The 19,140-nt window shown below is 34.6% G+C and overlaps 2 protein-coding genes across 11 annotated transcripts; one reads left to right on the forward strand and one right to left on the reverse strand.

Annotated features, from left to right (window-relative positions):
- Nucleotides 1–22: 22 nt before the first annotated feature.
- On the reverse strand, nt 23–6,657 carry LOC128678060 (E3 ubiquitin-protein ligase TRAIP-like). 2 transcript variants are annotated; one of them, XM_053759325.1, is made up of 10 exons: nt 6,521–6,657; nt 5,942–6,054; nt 5,616–5,828; nt 5,006–5,164; nt 4,566–4,667; nt 4,048–4,161; nt 3,470–3,701; nt 2,635–2,757; nt 1,604–1,769; nt 23–1,005 (listed from the first exon to the last, which is right to left on the reverse strand). In XM_053759325.1, exons 1-10 carry the CDS (start codon nt 6,536–6,538, stop codon nt 845–847), a joined length of 1,401 nt encoding a protein of 466 aa, XP_053615300.1. In that variant the 5' UTR covers nt 6,539–6,657; the 3' UTR covers nt 23–844. The 2 variants fall into 2 exon arrangements, with proteins under 2 accessions (XP_053615300.1, XP_053615301.1); XM_053759326.2 differs by lacking the exon at nt 6,521–6,657 and adding an exon at nt 6,253–6,489.
- Nucleotides 6,574–18,538, forward strand: LOC128678057 (uncharacterized). Of its 9 annotated transcripts, none has more exons than XM_053759316.2 (10): nt 6,574–6,687; nt 6,989–7,067; nt 7,880–7,992; nt 8,613–8,768; nt 9,115–9,264; nt 10,793–10,909; nt 11,426–11,539; nt 12,131–13,181; nt 13,687–14,796; nt 17,058–18,538. In XM_053759316.2, the coding sequence occupies exons 2-9, from the start codon at nt 7,065–7,067 to the stop codon at nt 14,785–14,787; spliced, it is 2,805 nt and encodes a 934-aa protein (XP_053615291.1). In that variant the 5' UTR covers nt 6,574–6,687; nt 6,989–7,064; the 3' UTR covers nt 14,788–14,796; nt 17,058–18,538. The 9 variants fall into 9 exon arrangements, with proteins under 9 accessions (XP_053615291.1, XP_053615293.1, XP_064292639.1 ...); XM_064436569.1 differs by lacking the exon at nt 6,574–6,687 and adding an exon at nt 6,705–6,819; XM_053759318.2 differs by lacking the exon at nt 6,989–7,067 and having other exon boundaries at nt 6,678–6,819.
- Nucleotides 18,539–19,140: the final 602 nt, after the last annotated feature.

Consider the following 19,140-nt stretch of genomic DNA (forward strand, 5'->3'; position numbering starts at 1 on the left):
CTTTTAAAATAGAAACAATAACTCAGATTCAATGATTTATTAAATTAGCAGTCTTTTATTTCTTTATTAACTTCATAGTAACTTGATAACATTTTACCTTACAAAATAAAGTAAAAACATCATATATACTCCTGATAGGCATACAAATATAAATAACTATACTAACATTGAATAATTTATAAAAATTATATGGTCATTAGTTCGGCACAGCCGAACATTTTTCAACTTTATTTAATTCTGTGAAAAACTATAATCAAATTGGTGGGCAACTCGACTTCAAAACACAACTTTCTTTAACATAGACAGAGAAAACTACAGACATCGTCAATCTTCCATTTCACTCACATAAAAAAGCACGAAGAGAAACTCGTCTGCCGAAGAGACTCTCGGCTTTTACAAAGACGGCCACGACCGAGTTAAAGCCGGAATTAGCATAGACTCCTCTGAAATGTTTTGTCACTATCACACTTATAAAATATAGTTAAATGCTAAAGTGACAAAACATATTTCAGCTTATAGTATAAGTTTTTTATGAATAACAGGACATGTCTATAATAATAGTTATATTTGTGTTTGATTACTAACAACACACAATTCAAACAGGCACACCATAAATCACAGATAACATTACAAAAAAAATCGTACTTTTACGATTTGATGACGGCGCGGACCGAGTTGCGCACTCTTCTTGAAAATTATTTTACAAACACTTTTTCCTTATAATAAGAAGTGTAGAAAACAATAATTTTTCGCGGGGGAATCATAATCAATGCCAGCCATCTAGGAGCATCCCCGATGCGGCGCCCGATGTGACGTTTGATACGTAATAAAAAAAAAATTAACGTCATTTTTCTCGTAACTTGGCCAGCATTTTTCCAATGTCTTGGCTGCCGGCGACGGGCGCGGAGGGCCTTTTCAGTTTGTGTTTGGCGCTCAGTTTGGGCACACAACTCTTCAGAGCTGGCTTAGTTGGAGTCGGGAAGATATCAAGTTTTGAATGACCTCCTAAAAACAAAAAATAAAACAGTGTACATGGTAAACGAAAAAAAAAATACTAATATAGGTCGGCGTGTAGTTTACTCTAGAATAAGACCACTTAATATCCTCCCGTGGATGTCATACGAGGCGACTAAGAGACACAAAGGCGTAACAGCGGATAGGCAACGACAGTATTCGCAAAGAGGGTTGACCTCAGGGCGGCCGGTTGTAAAATCATAGTCAATCTTCAAAATTTAATGGCAATTATTTTACGCTGACACTGGGCTTTGAGATGTCACAGCTCGGAATGCAACCTAACACGCGAAGATGAGAGAGAGAGAGATGAAAAAAGGTGTAAGTAGAACTGGCCTTTCCTAATAAGAGATGGTTCTTTCTCAATCTACACTATTATTATAAAGAGGTAAGCGTTTATGAGTTTGTATGTTTGAGGCGGGTAATCTCCGAAACTACCGAACCGATTTCAAAAATTCTTTCACCATTAGAAAGGTACATTAACCAAGATTGCTGATAGGCTATATTTTATCTCAAAATTACCACGGAAGCGAAGCCCCGGGCAACATCTAGTGTTATTAATAAACACGAAATTAATAAATAATTTACTAACCTAATCCATCATACGAAATGTCCATATCCACGTCAATAAACTTAGGCGTTTCCTTGTCCAAAGGGAGCATCATTTTTGCCTTTTTCTGAAATATACTTGTGCTGGGCTCGGCTGGTTTCTTCATGGCAATGTTGCGGACTGAGTTTAACATTGCCACTTCTGCAGGCTAAAATAAATATTTTAATGTTTTTTTTTAATACAAAACAGACATGTTTTTTAACTAATTTTGAAAATAAATATGAGATGAAAAAAAATTTTAATCGAGCAGGAATATAACTCATGTTCCTGTCTATCCGGGACAGACAGTGCTTTAAGTACTGAGCTATCGAGATTATGCCAGTTTGGTCAAATAAAAGTGTTTTTAACAGGCAATAAGCACATTTTTTAAATGTACACAACAGTGTAAACGGACAACACTAAACAACTTCACTAACACTTTCAGCGCCGGTCCAACAGACACAACACGCTAAAATCGTAAAAGAAACGTTTATTATTAATGATGTCGGAAATTGAGTATAAACTATTTATAACAATTGACGAATTCTTCTTCTTCTTTTAGAGTCGTTATGGCTATTTATTAAAGAATTAGCAGCCGTCCCAGCTGATCAGCTGATCGGGTAAACCATAATAAAACTTTCACAGAAATCACCCTATAGATAATTAGATTTAATTCAAAATAATTGAAGTTCAGTTCATTCGAACCATCAAGAGTAACAACGTGAATTTTGAACGGGATTATGCGTTATTTCTTTTCACCCTCATTTAACTACCCTAAAGATAAAATTTTAAGAAATCCTGAAAAACTGGTATTATTATTTTTGATGCATAGCATTTATGCCAAGTTTCAAGTAGATCAGTAAAGATTTTTGTAATTTTTCATACAAACTTTACCCCCAATTTTACTGATCGAAGGGGTCGAATTTTGAAAAATTCCTTTCTTATCTGAGCACTAAGTAATAACCTAAAGCTATATATATTTGTCCACGCTAAAAGCATTTATCTTGATGATAATGTATGTGCAGTATCCTCACCCTGAGCTGGGCCTCGGCCGGCAGCTGCCGCGGCCGCTGCTGCAGCGCCGCCAGCGCCAGGCTGCTTTGCTTCAGGTTCAAGTACGGCGACTCGGAATCCTCTATTGTTTTCACCTGTTTATCCTGTTATATATACAGGGTTACTTGTATCTAACGCATAACTTTCCAAAGGCGCATAAGGTACATAGAGACTTAACATCTTTTGTTCTACGACTTTTGTCTAAATGTAATAAATACGACAATATTCCTTTTTTTTTGTTTTAATGTCGTTTCTATAAAACGTTAACGCTACATAACGCTACTGTACTGCCTCGTGGCTTTTGCATAGAGTTAAGATGTTTAGAATCGCAAAGTAGATTGTATTTTTTTTTTTTCATATAAAAAAAAAACTACCGATAACGAAAAGTCGTAGAATAAAAGTTGCTTGTTTTGATGTACCCAAGTAGTCTTTAGGTTCTGCGTTTGATACCAATAATCCTGTATATGTATGTATATATGTATATATGTATAAATAAATCTACATTATTTCCGTCCCCGAACATTACCTATCTATACTATAAAAGTTGTGTTTTTTTTTCCTTCCTATAAATGTGAAAGTTTGTGAGGATGCATGTGTGTATGTTTGTTATTCTTTCAAGCAAAATCTAGACGGATTGTTATGAAATTTGGGACACAGGTGGAATATAATCTGGGATAACACATAGTGTACTTTTTATCCCGTAATTCCCACGAGAGCGAAGCCCCGGGGCGATACAAAAACGTTCATTTCTTCTTCTTGTCCCTTACTGAAACCTTTTGGTCACAAAATAAAATAAAAAATAACAAAAATACTCACAAAAGAACTATTTCGACTGATACACATAGCCTTGTTAAATTCAGACTCCCTTGTTGCTTGAATCTTCATATTGAATGGGAAATCTAACATATTGTCCTTCTCTTCAATCTTCTGTGAGAAAATATTCGTCACAGTGGGGGGCGCCTCCACTTTCTTCTTCTTCATGTTCTCAATCTGTTCCTTCAATTCGGCTACATTCAACTCGGCGTGAATAAATTTTTCTTCTAATTGTCTGCAATTTAAAATTATATTAATTTCATAAATTACCAGCGTCCCGTCGCGGCTTCGCTAGGGTAATAATAATGTCGGGATTTTTATGCGGTTTTCACCAATAGTGTTGATTCCTGAGGTACATATGTGTATAATTTACTAAATTTTTTACACAAACAGACCGGCTGCTAGTATGCTATTAGTGACCGTAGACCAAAAAAATATTTGAAGTAAATTTGATTATTGATAACTCTAAGCATTCTTGAGGAAAAGGAGATTCTGAGAGACGGACAGGGGAGTGACCGAATAAGGGCTCCATTTTTACCTTTCGAGGATCCTAAAATATCTTTGGAAAATTGAATACTCACGATAATTTAAGTTGTAGCGCGCGGACGTTAGATTTCTCAGCACTGCAGGCTTGCGTGGCCGCCTGCAGCCGCTCTCGCAGCTCTGATTTCTTCGATTCAGATTCACACAGTGCCCTAAAATGCACATCAATTCACAAATAACTAAGTTTTAATTCAGACTACTTGCTTAATTGCAGCGACATATAATAAAAATAATTTTACGTCCATACATTATGAAAATTAAATTAACATTAATTAAAATGAAAATAAAATTGATTAAGAGTTCCTCAAAATGTTCACCTTGTCACATGCATAGACCAGTGTGTATCCTAACTAATATTATAAATGCGAAAGTAACTTTATTTGTTACCTCTTCAGGCTTTATCTACTTAAGCTTACTCTTAAACTTATTCTCCCTATCTCTCAACCACTCTTCTTAACCCGTACTTCAATCAACTTTCATCGCGAAAAAAAAACTGCTCCCGTGTAAAATTCACGTGGGCGAAGCCGAGGGCAAAAGCTAGTGATGTATTAAGTACCTTTTGAGAGCAGTAGCGAATGTGGCAACAGTTCGCACGTCCGTGTATCCTTGTAACATCTGCTCGACTTCGTCACTTGTTGCGTTTAGGACCTTTTGCAAACTGCAATTAAAATATGTACATATTTTAGCCAGTATATATATTAAAAGATCTCAAGAAATTACAAAATTGATACTAATAAGTAATCCAGATTACAAACAAAACAACCTCATAATTTAATCAATAAATAGATAAACACTATACATCGTATGGTTGAAAAAAAAATTGCAAGACGATGCGCTGTAATGTAGTGTAGTGTAGTGTAGTGATATTGATGCGCTGTAGTGTAGTGTAGTGATATCATAGATTACTTGAAGACAATAAAAGTACAGAGAGGAGCTGAATGGTCGTGCTGATGACTAAATAATTTCAAATAAAGCCAAAAAAATTCTAATTCTCACCCATTCAAAGTCTGCATGTTCTTCTTTAGGGATTCATTCTCATCTTTAAGTCTCTGTGTCTCCTTGTTCTGCACCTTGACATACTCAAGCTGTTCCCGGAGTGCTGCCACTGCTGAGTCTCGGCTGACTAACTTCTTCTCAAATGTCTTTAGAAGTTCCCTGATGATTAAATACTTTATTTTTTATTCATTATGTACTGGCTTTTGCCCACGTGAATTTCCCCATGGGATATGATATTTTTCGGTATGTAAGGTATTTACACCTCAAATGCAAAATTTCAAGAAGATTGGCTATATAGATAAAGCAAGAAGTAATAAACAAACTAACTTTTGTATGGATTGTACTATTTAGGATTACGATAGGTAGCTACATCAACAACAGTATGAATCTCATTAAACTGTGATAATGCATTGTTATTGAAACTAAAGCCATGTAAAATTTCAACACTACACAGCTAGTAGAAATAGGTCTATGAAATACACCAGCTGTTGGTCTTATGCAAGATTTAAAAACCAAAATCATCTGGATGGTATGATTGGAGGAAAAAAGTGGAGAGTGTCATTGCAAGGACGTATGTAGACAGCTTGTTAAAGAACTTATGGAAACATACTCATTTTTCTTCAAATCAGCGCTGACTGCTGTCAACTTATTCTCCTTTTCTTTCTCCCTGGCTTTCTGCTGTCGTAACTGCAATAACGCATCGTCGAGCCTCGACTGCAGAGTGGTAACATCCTCGCTGGAATTCTCATTCGACACCGTTGGGTAGATTCGGAACATACACTTGTCTGTCACTTTGTTGCGACATTGAGGACATGATTTTGACCTGAAAGGTTTATTTCTTTTATAACACACTATCTCTCAATTACATTATATATTATTACATACAGACAGACAACAAGGGGACATATTTTTATAATATTTAAGGGTCAGGATTACCTTTCGATCCATTGTGAGAGACAATGGTAGTGAAACAAATGTCCACATTTTGTAGCATGTAAGTTTTCCGCTGGATTGACCAGGTCACTACAAATGGTGCACAAAATATGCATCTGAAAAATTTTCACATTTTTAGGTTAGTCTTGCTTATTAAATTGTAATTATATACACACATTTCAGGTTTGTTATAATTATAGTGAATGAGCAAAATAAAGTGAGAAAGGGAAGCGAGCGAGCTTTACAAACTTTATTCAGTATAGTAAAGTATGTGTAATCTAAAGCAACCCCAAATAAACAACCGTGAAATGTACCGTCAAAGTAGTGGGTTGGTGTCGAATCAAAGAACACAATACTTGAATCACAACACAACATCAATATGATACTCTCATATGTTTGTACATATTATGATAAAGGAACCCAAGGAACACACTGAAATTAATGAATTTTTGTTCCAAACTTTGCGATCATTTCATTTGCGATCGACGATTTCGTTTATTAATTTTATCTTCACTTCAAAATTCAAATCTTCAACTTCAACAAAAAAAAATAGAACTAAGGAACAAAAGGACCATCACTAACCATCAACGCCACTGTCATGTCCACGGGTTATGTCAAATATTCCTGTACTGTAGCAGGGCCGCACCATTAGATTTGCGAATGCAAAATCCAAATCAATAATGCGAATACGAATCCGGACTGAATGCTTTTCCATCATACAAAATGTTTACATGTCCCTTCATAGCAGTGTGGGTGGCCACTTTAACGATTTTGTTCCTAGATTTGGGGAACGTTAAAGTCAGCGATTTTCTAAAATGTATTACCGTTCTAACTTGGGAAGAAAGGAAGGATACACGGAATCATAAACTCTCCACGGGAAGGTACGTGTGCGGCGCGCGGGGTGATGTGAACATTTTGTATGAAAGAAGATCATTCAGTTTCCGAATCTAACGTGTGCGGTCGAAATGAGCACTATTTCCATTCGGTTTGATGTTCATTGGTTGTTTCATTCTATTATTGTGTTATCGTGTTTTATTTCTTTCTTTGTAGTAAAAATAGTAGGTATTCAATATCTGCAAAATCCAAAAATGCAACTCAAGAATAATTTGTAGAAAACTATAAAGTAATGGTAATATTTTCTCTTTCATCTAAAGTGTGTACTAAGTTCATTGGTGTCAGATATTATTGAATTCGAAATTGCTTAAAGGCATCTGACATGACATTTACGTCTACCTACCCATTTAGTGAACATACCATACACACTGGTGTACTAAGTCACAGGTGGCAGGTTTCCTCACAATGTTTTTCTTCAGAGAAACCAATGACACGGATACATGACTTGGGTTGGTATACAAACTCCTGTGGCATTAGTTGGAGGCAATAAAAAGTACATACATACATTAACTCTTTATAAACTGTGTATTGTAAACCGTGTATTATAACTAAATAATTAATGATAACAAATGAAAACCGCTATTTAGAATTAAATTTTATCATACTTATTATTAGTATTATTATCAACATCCTTTTGCGCTATTCCTTATCAACATCCTTTTGAGCCGTTGTACATTAAACTTTGACCATGGTTATGTTGTGGGCATTTAAGTATGGTGACTTGAATTCTGAAAACACAATCCCATTTTACACACAGTTATGGGTAATAATGATTGTCTAACTGCTAACTGTATACTTAGCAGTGTATACTTATTAGTCATAAGGTAAAATCAACAAAAAACAGTAATTTGTATAAATTGCTGTTTTTTGTTGATTTTACCTTATGACTAATAGAATATTCAATAGATTAACCCTCCAACAGTGTTGCTGCAGCACACAAAACCACAATTATGTCTATATTTATAAATACTTTACTATGTACCTACTTGTTGTTTTTTTAAAATTTTATGTGTGTGTAGCATATCTATTCTATATTTTAATTTGCAGATGCAGATCTTATGCACTATTTGTACTGATCCAGTAAAACAAACTGAGATTTTACATTCTACAAATTGTGGACATCTGTTCCATCACAACTGTCTAGCAGAATGGATAGAAAGGTACTACATTTTCTATTCTTTTAGCATATAATAATAAAATTGTAAGTGCACATTTACACAAGTACAACCCAGAGTTATTCTTAAAAAAATAACAGAAATAAGCTACAAGATAAATACATCTGTGAAAATTTCAACTGTATATCATGGTTTATGATATATGATTTCTGTTATAAATAACCCTTTGGGTACAGAACCCTAAACACACATATTAATAGTCAGTTCATGGGTATCCTAAGATCCCATTATACAATGACCTTCACTGAGTTTGTTAATAGATGAAAAGTATTTTATATCTTATTAAATATATCAATAAACATATTGCAAATAGTTTGTCTAAAGAATTTCAGTCCAATATATGATCAATATTTAAGATATTTAAATTCAAAATTCTTTATTCAATTTAGGATGATAATCACTTATTGACATCAAAAACAACTAAAAAATTCACCAGTTTGATTAATAGACAAATTTCATACCAATCGAAAATATCTCTATTGACTTAAAGTAGTGTCTATCCATACACTTATGGGTATATCCATACTCTATTGGGCAGTGCAGGCCTGTTTATATCTATATAAAGAGGTCTTATTATATTGTGATCCTTAAATTAACCATTTCAGATCAAACACATGCCCTCAGTGCCGTCGATTAGTGACAGACCGATGTATTTTCCGAGTTTACCCGACGGTGTCCGACGAGACGCCGAAGGAGGTGGTCGAACTGAAAAAGCAGTTGAATGAGGCGTCGAAGACCTTACAGACATTCAAAGATAATGAGTAAGTAGATTTATAGATCCCTCGAGTCAACTCGCACTTGATCGTTTTATTCATTAATGCTTGTTCATGGTTGCATTCTGGCCAGTGAGCCGAAACCCAGGTCAGTATAAAATGTAAAGAATTTTGAAGATTCGGCGGTGATTTGACAACGGGACGCCTGCGTGACGCCAGCTTCTTTGGGAATGCTATTACCTGCCAACGCTATGTGTCCATTAGTCGCCTTGTACGACATCCACGGGAGGATATAGGACCATTCCGGTCCTATTTATGTGATAGGGATTGAAGTAATAAGCTTTGTCGTAGAGAGATGGAGATAAAAAGATTAATAATTTTTATTTTATTTTAGAGAGCTTCTCAAGCTATATACGGTGGAATTAGACAAGAGAAATTGTGACTTGGAGACTCAAAAAACCTTGGTGGAAATGGTCAATGACGACCTGAAAAGGTGTAATACACTAAACGAGGTTTTGAGGGAAAACGTCGCTTTTTTGAACAGGTTTATTTAATTACTAATACTACGCTTGCCCTTGCACTTGCCCGCGGCTTCGCTTGCGTGAATTTCCCACGGCATTACCCTATGTGTTTCTCCGTACTTCAAACTACGTATTCTTCATATACTGATCTTCATGACTAAGGGTCGTGGTCATTGCATGGAATGAAATACACGTAACAACTTTCTTGGCATTATTAATGGAGTGGTTTACCATTTCACACACAAGTTAATAATCAACCAGTGTGCAGGTTTCCTCGCGATGTTTTTTCTTCACTGGAAGTCGATGTAGACTATTATAAAGGTCGTTCCACTGATGCAGCAGCCATTCTAGTTGGAATTATAAATGATGCTTGAAATTAATAGAGCAGCCTCTAACAGCGCTCCTGTGCACATGGGCGTGCCTCAAGGCTCCATTATTGGTCCTTTTCTATTTCTAGTTTATTTAAATGATCTTCCTTGTCTTGCCCAACAATTGTGTGATGTAATTTTATTTGCTGACGACACGTCACTACTGTTTAAAATTGATAGAAAAAGTCAAAATTATGGTTTACAACTAATAACCTGGCTTTAAACACAGACAAGACCAAGTGTATTAAGTTCTCTCTTTCAAACGCACCCCAACTTGATATTCCTTTAATAGTTAATGGTAAAGTATTAGAATGGGTACACAGTGCCAAGTTCTTGGGCATTACTGTGGATAGTAAGTTTAAGCGGAATAAACATATTGAAATCACGGCCAAAAAACTTAGTTCGGCAGTTTTTGCAGTGAGAAGGATCAGACAGTGTACAAACATCGAAACAGCTAGGCTCGTGTATTACAGCTACTTTCATAGCATAATGTCTTACGGATTATTGTTATGGGGTAATGCAGCTGATATAGGAAAAATTTTTGTTTTACAGAAACGAGTAATTTATCGTTTTATTTATGGGCTTAAGCCACGGGATTCCTTGCGAGAATTATTCAAATCGATAAATATTATGACTGTTGCATCTCAGTACATCTTCGACGTGTTTATTTTTGTTATATATAACTTACACCTGTATAAAACATTGAGCGAAGTTAACAGTGTAAACACTCGTAATAGGCATAAACTTTGTATGAACAGATTCCGACTTAAAAAGGTTAGGCGGTCTTTCGTGGGTCAAAGTGTAAAATTGTTCAATAAACTCCCTGTAGAGGCCAATGCCAAAATTTAATAAAAATGATGGCTAATGCTAGTCTGGAACTAAGCTAGGGGGGAACTGGTCATATATATATATATATTTCTTTCGGCATTTCTTCTCAGCAGTAGTCGTTCCGAAATGCTAGTAGTTTGTAGCTTTGGTAAACATCATTTAATTTAGAATATAACGTGAACGTGCCTGTGAAGGCCAAATTTCTGAATAAATGATTTGATTTTGATATACATGAGTCAGATTGGTATACAAACTCATCAATCATCAATCGAACCTTTCGATCCTCAGGCGGGCGTCTTAACCGTTACACCACCACCGCTTCGTATAACATTTCATAAATTTTTGTTGTTTTTAGTAAAATGGCGTTGGATGATATGTCGAGGGCACGATTGTCGCGGAAACTTGGGCACCTCGGAGTTAAAGTTAGAAAACAGAATGACATATTTCAAAATAATATACAGTTATTAAAAAAGTAAGTATAATAAGATAGATGACAAGGTCAGAAAATTAAATTAAAAATGTATAATACTCTAGATAAAATAGATATATTTTAACTAGCGGCCCGTCCCAGCTTCGCTCGGGTGAATATATAATAAATTATACACCTAAATCTTCCTCCGGAATTACCCTATCTATTGGTGAAAACCGCATGAAAATTTGTGCGGTAGTTTTTGAATTTATCTAATATATCGAAGAAGTATAATTTATTTAATATATCGAACGGACAAAACGTGGCAGAAGACTTAAATTTTTAATATGTAAGGATTTCTCAAAAACTACAAACTACTATCTATTGAACTGATAAAAATGCTATGGTGTGCAAACCTGCACACTACTGTAACTATTCGCGCTAAGAACTGATAGGTTAGGTTATAAATCATTTCTCGTCTATCTCGCTCGCACTTACTTTGGTTTAATATTTCTTCTTTCTTTCTTTGTAATCTGTTATTTATTTCCTCGATGTGCAATATACTTTGACTGCTTCCAGAAGACTATTCAAATCGGAGTGCGAGAAACTTAATTGGAGAAAGAAACTATACGACATAGAAGAAGAATGTATTGAGAAGAAATTCAGCATCCTATCTCAGCGACTCCAATTGGGGTGAGTCATCTTAATTAAAGGTAACGTCGACAATGCGGCAAATTCCAAATGCCAGTTTATGGTAATGAGAGTAGGTTCTTGAATGTAAATTTTAATAAATAATATAGATAATATTTTTTTTCCAACGAAAAAGCAGTTCTTTGGCATAAGACGAAAGAGATAAGTGTCCTGCACAACGAACACGTATCCAGCACGTGCACAGCATGGAATTTGAACGCACGTGTACACACATGCACACACACACACACACACACACACGCACGCACACACACACACACACACAAACACACACACACACACACACACACGCACGCACACACACACACACACACACACACACACACACACACACACACACACACACACACACACACACACACACACACACAAACACATGCGTTAAAATTCCGTATAACCACGCAGAAAACTTGCTGCATAAGATTTGGATGTGCATCAATTGGTCTGAGAAGCCACGATAGTTTATAAGAGACGATTCAATTTACACTAGGGTCAGAAATTTTCACCTAATTAAAATTTAAATTTAGTGCTACATGTATAACGAAATATACGTCAATCGTGTTTTTATTACAGGCAATCATCACAAAAAAAATTGACTACCACATTAGCACGACTTCATGCTGTCATTATAGAATCACAAAAATCCAATAATAACATATGCAAGGACGATATAGTAGAAAAACTCTCCAAAATGTTGGCAGAGGGCGTTGTACTTCCACCCAAATCTGTAAATCCTAGGAACTCAAATGTAGCAAATGGGTTAAAATTTCCTGAAAAATTAAGTAATAACAGTTATAATGATGAAACTAAACAGGCTTTTAAAATTGTCCCTAATGTTTTGGATAAATCACGAACTGAACGCCCAATGAACAATTCTAGTCTTGTAGATGGGGGGAAATCACTGTCTGATATATTTGCAATAGAGTTGGTTGTCACAAAACCACCCTCTGAAAGCTCAAGTAATAATAATATTAAACTAAGTACTGTGTCGACGGAATTTCGTTTCGCATCAAATCCTCAACCAAAGAACCTAGTAGAAAATCACAATGAGAAACCTGTAATAAATCCTTCGAAGAAGAATGAAGCTATATCCGAGGCGAAACCGAAGTCTAACAAATTTAACCATGACCAGTATATGTTGCCAGAAGATAAAAAAATAGCATTTAAAGATTTAGTGAATAAACAATCGACGCAACTTAGTTTCGGATCATATCAATCAGAAAACGCAGTTGAAGATGACAAAACCGGCGATAAGAAACCTTTAACAAATTCGTCAAAGCAGAAAGAAGCGTCTGGAACGAAACCAATATCTAATGAAAAAATTAGCGTGCCATCAGATGTTAAGACAGCTTATAACGAACTTGTGAAAAAAGCTGCAAAGCTTCCGAGTAATGGGGCCATACCAAAATCATCGGGAAAAATTGAGATTTCACGCGATGATTCTGTCAAACCAATGTTTATATTTCCAATTGCGTCCAAACCCGCAGAAGATAAATCTGATGTAATAACCGATTTTGTCTTCCCGTCGACGTCAGCGGATTCTGAAGACTCCATTCTGTGGAGGAAAACGTTACAGGGCCTTATTGGATCCACACCGCGCGATAAAGAGAAAATCAGTCATTACGTAAGACTTTTTTCTAATTTTGACACTATGTCTATTAAGTACTTATATTACTATATCTGGGTGTTTTTAAATACTTTTCTACTTACATTCAAAGAGGTAAAATTGGGCAGCTCCTATAAGCGTAGTTTCAAGTTTATTATAAATACTTCAAAAAATAATGCTAAAAGCAATAAGGAGGTCCTTGTATTCGTTGCAGTGAACGCTACGGACGATTACTTAAGTGTTCAAAATTCGGATAAAGTATAGGTACTTTATCCGAATTACTTTTGTACTTAGGCTTTTGATGGTAAGGTACCTTGAGGAGGCCCAAGGTACCTTACCATTTCGAATATATATATTCGAAATGGTAGGTTATTTTGTTACACTTGTATAAAGAAAAACAAAAGGTGTCGACCTTTTGTACAAAATCAAAGTAAAAATATGTAATTACACATTATTTTAATGTTTATACTTCGCAGTAAAATTTTGAGGAATGGTTTTATGTTTGTTTGTTTGTTTCTTTCAGGTAAGACCAAGTGAAGATGCGTCTAAACCTGCTTCTTTATCTAAACCACAGACTGAAAACAATAAAATGGATATTAATGAAACTGTGAAAAAGACATCTGAGTTTGTGCCGAAAGGTGATGGCGTCTTACCAATAACATTGGAGAAACTTAACATTACGTGCGATGGACCTGAAAACCCTAAGGTTGAGTTGTCTAAAATAGTTCTTGGTTCCAAACAACTCACTGAAGGAAAATCGAGTGCAATATCTCAGGATATTGTCTTACCGGCTGTATCAGAGCAGTCTTCAGACTTTTACAACAGAAACGTGGTAGCTTCCACGTTGCAGCGAAAACCGACGCCCAAATCACGCGGCAATATGCCTTGTGATATGAGAGCGGTGCTTGATTTTATCGAGTTTAAGTCACAACCACAAAAACCTAACAAAATTCTGGACAACACTACCGTGCCTGGCACGTCAAAAGGTGTAAAGTTCGACCTGAAACCACGAGATACAGAAAACGTGGCAAAAAGTTCAATCGATGATCATTCCACTCGTGGGCCGAAACCATTACAATTTGACAATAAAACAATTTTTTTTTACTCTAAACCACAACATGATGTCAAAACTATTATTTCTGACTATAATAACGCGGAGTCCACTGCAGCTGCTGTCCAATATTCGTCAGAACGCGATTTCGTAATTACCCCCGATTGGCTTGAGATTGCCAAAGAAGAAATGTCAAAATTGTTTTCATTGGATGATACCGAGTCAACTTCAAGACAATTTAGTGAAAATGAGCGCGAAAATCAATTGGAAAAGCTGGCTATATCTTTGTCAAAAATCTCATGGCCGAAAATATTTGAAAGTAAAATGCCAAGGTCATTTAATGCATCACAGATTCCGTCAACATCACAAGCAGAAATGTTTGCTACGAAATCAAACGATGGACAACCACTATTTCGAGGGTTTTTAGAAATAAAACCTTGGTGCGTGCCGCATAAGAGTTATAGTTATAATGGAGAAGGGATTTTGTCTGAAAAGCTTAAGGAATTATTTGAATCGGAGTGGCAAAGTCACGGAGCGACGCCAATATTCAACTTTGTGGCAACGAGATCTTAGCGTGAAAATGTAAGTGCTTTTTTTTCAGGGTTCCTTACCTCCAAAGGTACAAAACGGAACCCTTATAGGATCACTTTGTTGTCCGTCTGTCAAGGTCCTTTTTCTCAGGAATGCTTTGAAGAAAGCTGAAATTTACATGATTCAAATTGAAAATCCTTTATTCAATTTAGGATGATATACATCACTTATTAACGTCAAAAAATTACTTAAACTAAGTCTACTGCCGGCTTTCAAAGCGCAGGTGAAGAAGAAGCGGCGCAACAAACTTCACCGCAACCTTTTCTCCAAGGACGTCAATTAACAAATATATTATATATATATTATAAATATATTATATATATATATATATATATATATATATATATATATATATATATATATAGCTCAATTGATTTAGAATCAAAACCGTGTTGACTAAGCTTTCGCAAAAGTGTTTCATGATCTACACAATCAAATGCTTTAGAAAGATCACAAAATACTCCGATGGCATCCTGTGAGTTCTCCCACGCGTTGTAAATATGACTGACAAGAGCCACTCCCGCGTCAGTTGTACTTTTTCCGGCAGTGAAGCCATATTGATGGCCGTGGAAAAGATTATGGGTCTTAAAATGATGTAGCATTTGATTGAGCATTATCTTTTCAAATACCTTGCTTAATACGGGTAATATGGAAATTGGTCTGTAATTGCCAGGCTCAGATTTTTCACCTTTTTTGAATAATGGAATTAATTTACTATATTTCATTAAATCTGGGAAAGTACCTTGGTCAACACATTGATTAATATAAAAGCTAAGTCTACAGCTATGACATTGATTATATTTTGAATCAAACTAACAGACATACCCCAATGATCTTCAGAATTTTTAAGATTTAGCTGTTTAAAAGTTTTAATGATGTCACTAGATTCTATGTGTGAAAACTTAAATTTAGATCTACATGCAGTGACATTAGTTTTAAGTAGAGATACAGCATTACTAGGACTTGAATTTATATTAATAGTGAGTTCTAGAGGTATGTTAGTAAAATAATTTTCAAATAAATCAGCTATTTCTTTTTCGAAGTAGTTTTTTTATTATTATAATTAATTTCTGGAATGCTTTCCTTAACTACTGTTTTACCAATTTCTTTATTAATAACATTCCAGGTCTCTTTCATTTTGTTAGAAGCCTTATTAATTTTATTTTTAATATAATTAGATTTGGCTTGCCCACATACTTTTTTGAAAATTTTTGAATAACTCCTAACATATTCTGCGAAATTGGTATCGAACCTATATTGTTTTTGGGCATATAAATCAAAAAGTTTTTGTCTGCTTTTATATATACCTAATGTAGCCCATTCATTAAACTTTAATTTGTTATGCCGCTTTCGTTTTTTTTTGTTTAAAAGTATCAGTAAAGACTCCTGAAATAGTATTAAATAAATATTATAGTGTTCATTAGGATTGGTGCCAGTATATGTGACTGAACACATTTTATTCTGTAATGAACTTTTAAATTTGCAAATATTATGGTTAGTGATTGGTCTGCATGTAATTATTTCCTCGCTAGGACGTTCTTTGGTAAAAGTTATAAATTGGCCGCAATGGTCAGATGGTAATTTAGAAAAAACTGATTTACTTAATAATATTTCATTGCTAAAAAAGTTATCAATGCATTTGGCAGAAGTGGCGGTAATACGGGTTGGTTCTAAAAAAGCATTTACTAAACCAAAACTTTTGAAAAGATTTTGAAATTGGATACTTTCTGTGAATGAATGAATGAAATGTTTAGGTCGATGGCCCCTTGAAACTGTGTGAAAGTGAAACTACCAAGTCAACTTGATCAAAATATGTGACCATTTATGTTGCAAATTTTGTAATTTCACACGAAACTCAAAACAGAAAAGGGTACTCCCGTCCCGTTAACCTAGAATAATGAAATTTGTCATGTTTTAATGGTGTGTTTGAATTAAAATGTTTATTTTTACCATCCTTCAAGATGTCTAAAGTAAACCCTTATCAAGATTAAAATAAAAATTTAATTACTGCTTCCATTCCGATCAATTCAATCGACCAACGGTTGTGTCGAATTCGATTGCTATGTTCTCATTTTCTTAAACTACACTAGTGTGATTACTTGCCACTAGATGTCGGTAGGTAGTCGTAAAAGGCATGTCAGATTACCTTGGGCGTTTTGAGTAAAATCTGACACCAGTGTTAGCATTAACAAACTCAATATGATGTACATAAGAAATATATTTTTGAAATTATATTGTTTTGTTATTTTTAGGAATCGCCTGAAACGAGACAAATTAAAAAAAACAAGATTGCAAATTTGGACGCAACTCACGCAGCCGTATTGTAAGCGTAGACATTAGGCAAAAACGAGAAACTCTTTTCGCATTGAGAATTGCACCGTTGCAATATTACTTTAAAATATATGTATAGTGTGTCTTTATTTTTGTGTGGATGTTTTTTTAACAGCAAAGTTTCCACAACCTCATTTCTCAAATTCATTGACTTTTCATGTAAAAGTCCTATCAGCTGGTCGGTCAGTTTCGTCTTTGAGCACGAAATATAGACGTTTAATTCTCATTGGTAATTTCGTGTTACAGTGTTGAAGTGTTTAAAAAAACCTGTTAATTTTATTATGTACCTTATTTGTAGGGTAAATCATATTTTACAATGTTATAATGGTCGGGTGTATGGATCGTCTAAATTAATGTTATCATCACAGCACCGGGCCACAGCTCGTATATAAAGGTCACCGAAATGTTTTTTTTAATAATATTGAAATAAAATAAACGTGTTTTAGTTTTCGCATATTGTTTATCACAGTTGATTTTGATTTTAGATGCATGGCATTGTCTATAACTGTCTATATCTAAATTATATATAGCATTTATTTTAATGTAGCATTAAAATTTATAAAGAGACGATAGAAGTTGCAGTTTTTGTTGTCTTTTTTTAACAAATAATTTGTACTAATTTGGTCAGTACCTAATTATATAATATTTTTAAAATATTATTTTTTTCTATTTGAGGGTGCGCTTTTTCCTGTTTGATTAATAATTCCGTGGAATTCTGACAGCGGAAATATAAACGTTCAGATTTTTGGAAATAAAAAAATATATAATTCCATTATAACACTACTCTGAAGTACAAAGAAAGACCATTCTTATTACATATACAAATTGAAAAACAGTAAAACAGCATTTCTTCAGTCAATTAAAGTCAAGGCTCCTCTCATGATGCTCAATAATTCAACAAATAAAACAACTTTAGTTTTTATAAATTTCACAAAGGTTCTCAAAAAAAGACCGTTAATCACTAAACAGAGATTCCTGTAAAAGGAAAATAATCTCCCAAATAATCATATTAGAATTCGACAATATGATAACAAAAAATCTATTTACTATTTCAAAATTATCAATATATTTTGAATGAATGAATGGTTCCATAAAAACGATTTTATTTAATATTTCGGGTGAGATCGTTTCAATGTTGCCTACATTTATGAAATGTCAGAATTCCGCGGCATTAAAATGCAGACTATATTACCATTAAAAAGGCGCTCTGTACTCTGTAAACTGGCACAGTGTTGCCAGGTCCAATTAGTTCAATAGAAATTACAAAATTTCGCAATATAATCGTAGTTAAAGTTACTAATTTTATTGACGCGATTGTTTCGCCCCAAATTGGTACACGGCGACGCTGAATAAGTACTTACCTACCTGATTTGATTTGAATTGCCAAATATATCGAACTTAGTCAAAAAATGTGTTTTATTATTAGATCAGTTGTGTCCAGGGTTTTCGCTTGACATTGCATCATAGGTACATATAATGTTTTCCATTCTAGACAAGAAGAGAGAAGCGTGTTCGACCAAACACACAAACTTTCAGATTTAATTTTATTTTTTCAACTCAAGTCGGTTTTGTTTTTTTGTGTTTAAAAAACCAATTAGTCGAAAGGCAAATGCAACTCTAATACAATCATAAAAGTATGATTGTGATCGAGTGCTACTAAAAAAAGATAAATATGCGATTAACCCAACGAAATACTATTAACACAGATTATAACAAATCCAGTACTATTAAAAAGAGATCGAGATTTCCATATTACGGCTATGTTTTTTACCGGGGAATTACCTTATCTTATGGACAGGAGTTTGATAAAACGCCCACACTACACACTTTGCAATTTGGCTTGCGTTCAGCGGCTTCGCTTGCAATTTGCTCTAAAGTGATAGATTGCAAGCGAACTGAAATGTGTTACTTTGCATTGCAAATTAAAGAATGCAGTTGTAAGATTGTAAGGCTTGAATTTTGGTTGATTTTTTATATGTTTTCTTCAGAAAATTTTAGTTAGTT

The sequence above is a fragment of the Plodia interpunctella genome, chromosome 19, assembly GCF_027563975.2.
Source record: "Plodia interpunctella isolate USDA-ARS_2022_Savannah chromosome 19, ilPloInte3.2, whole genome shotgun sequence".
In the NCBI taxonomy this organism is placed as follows: domain Eukaryota; kingdom Metazoa; phylum Arthropoda; class Insecta; order Lepidoptera; family Pyralidae; genus Plodia; species Plodia interpunctella.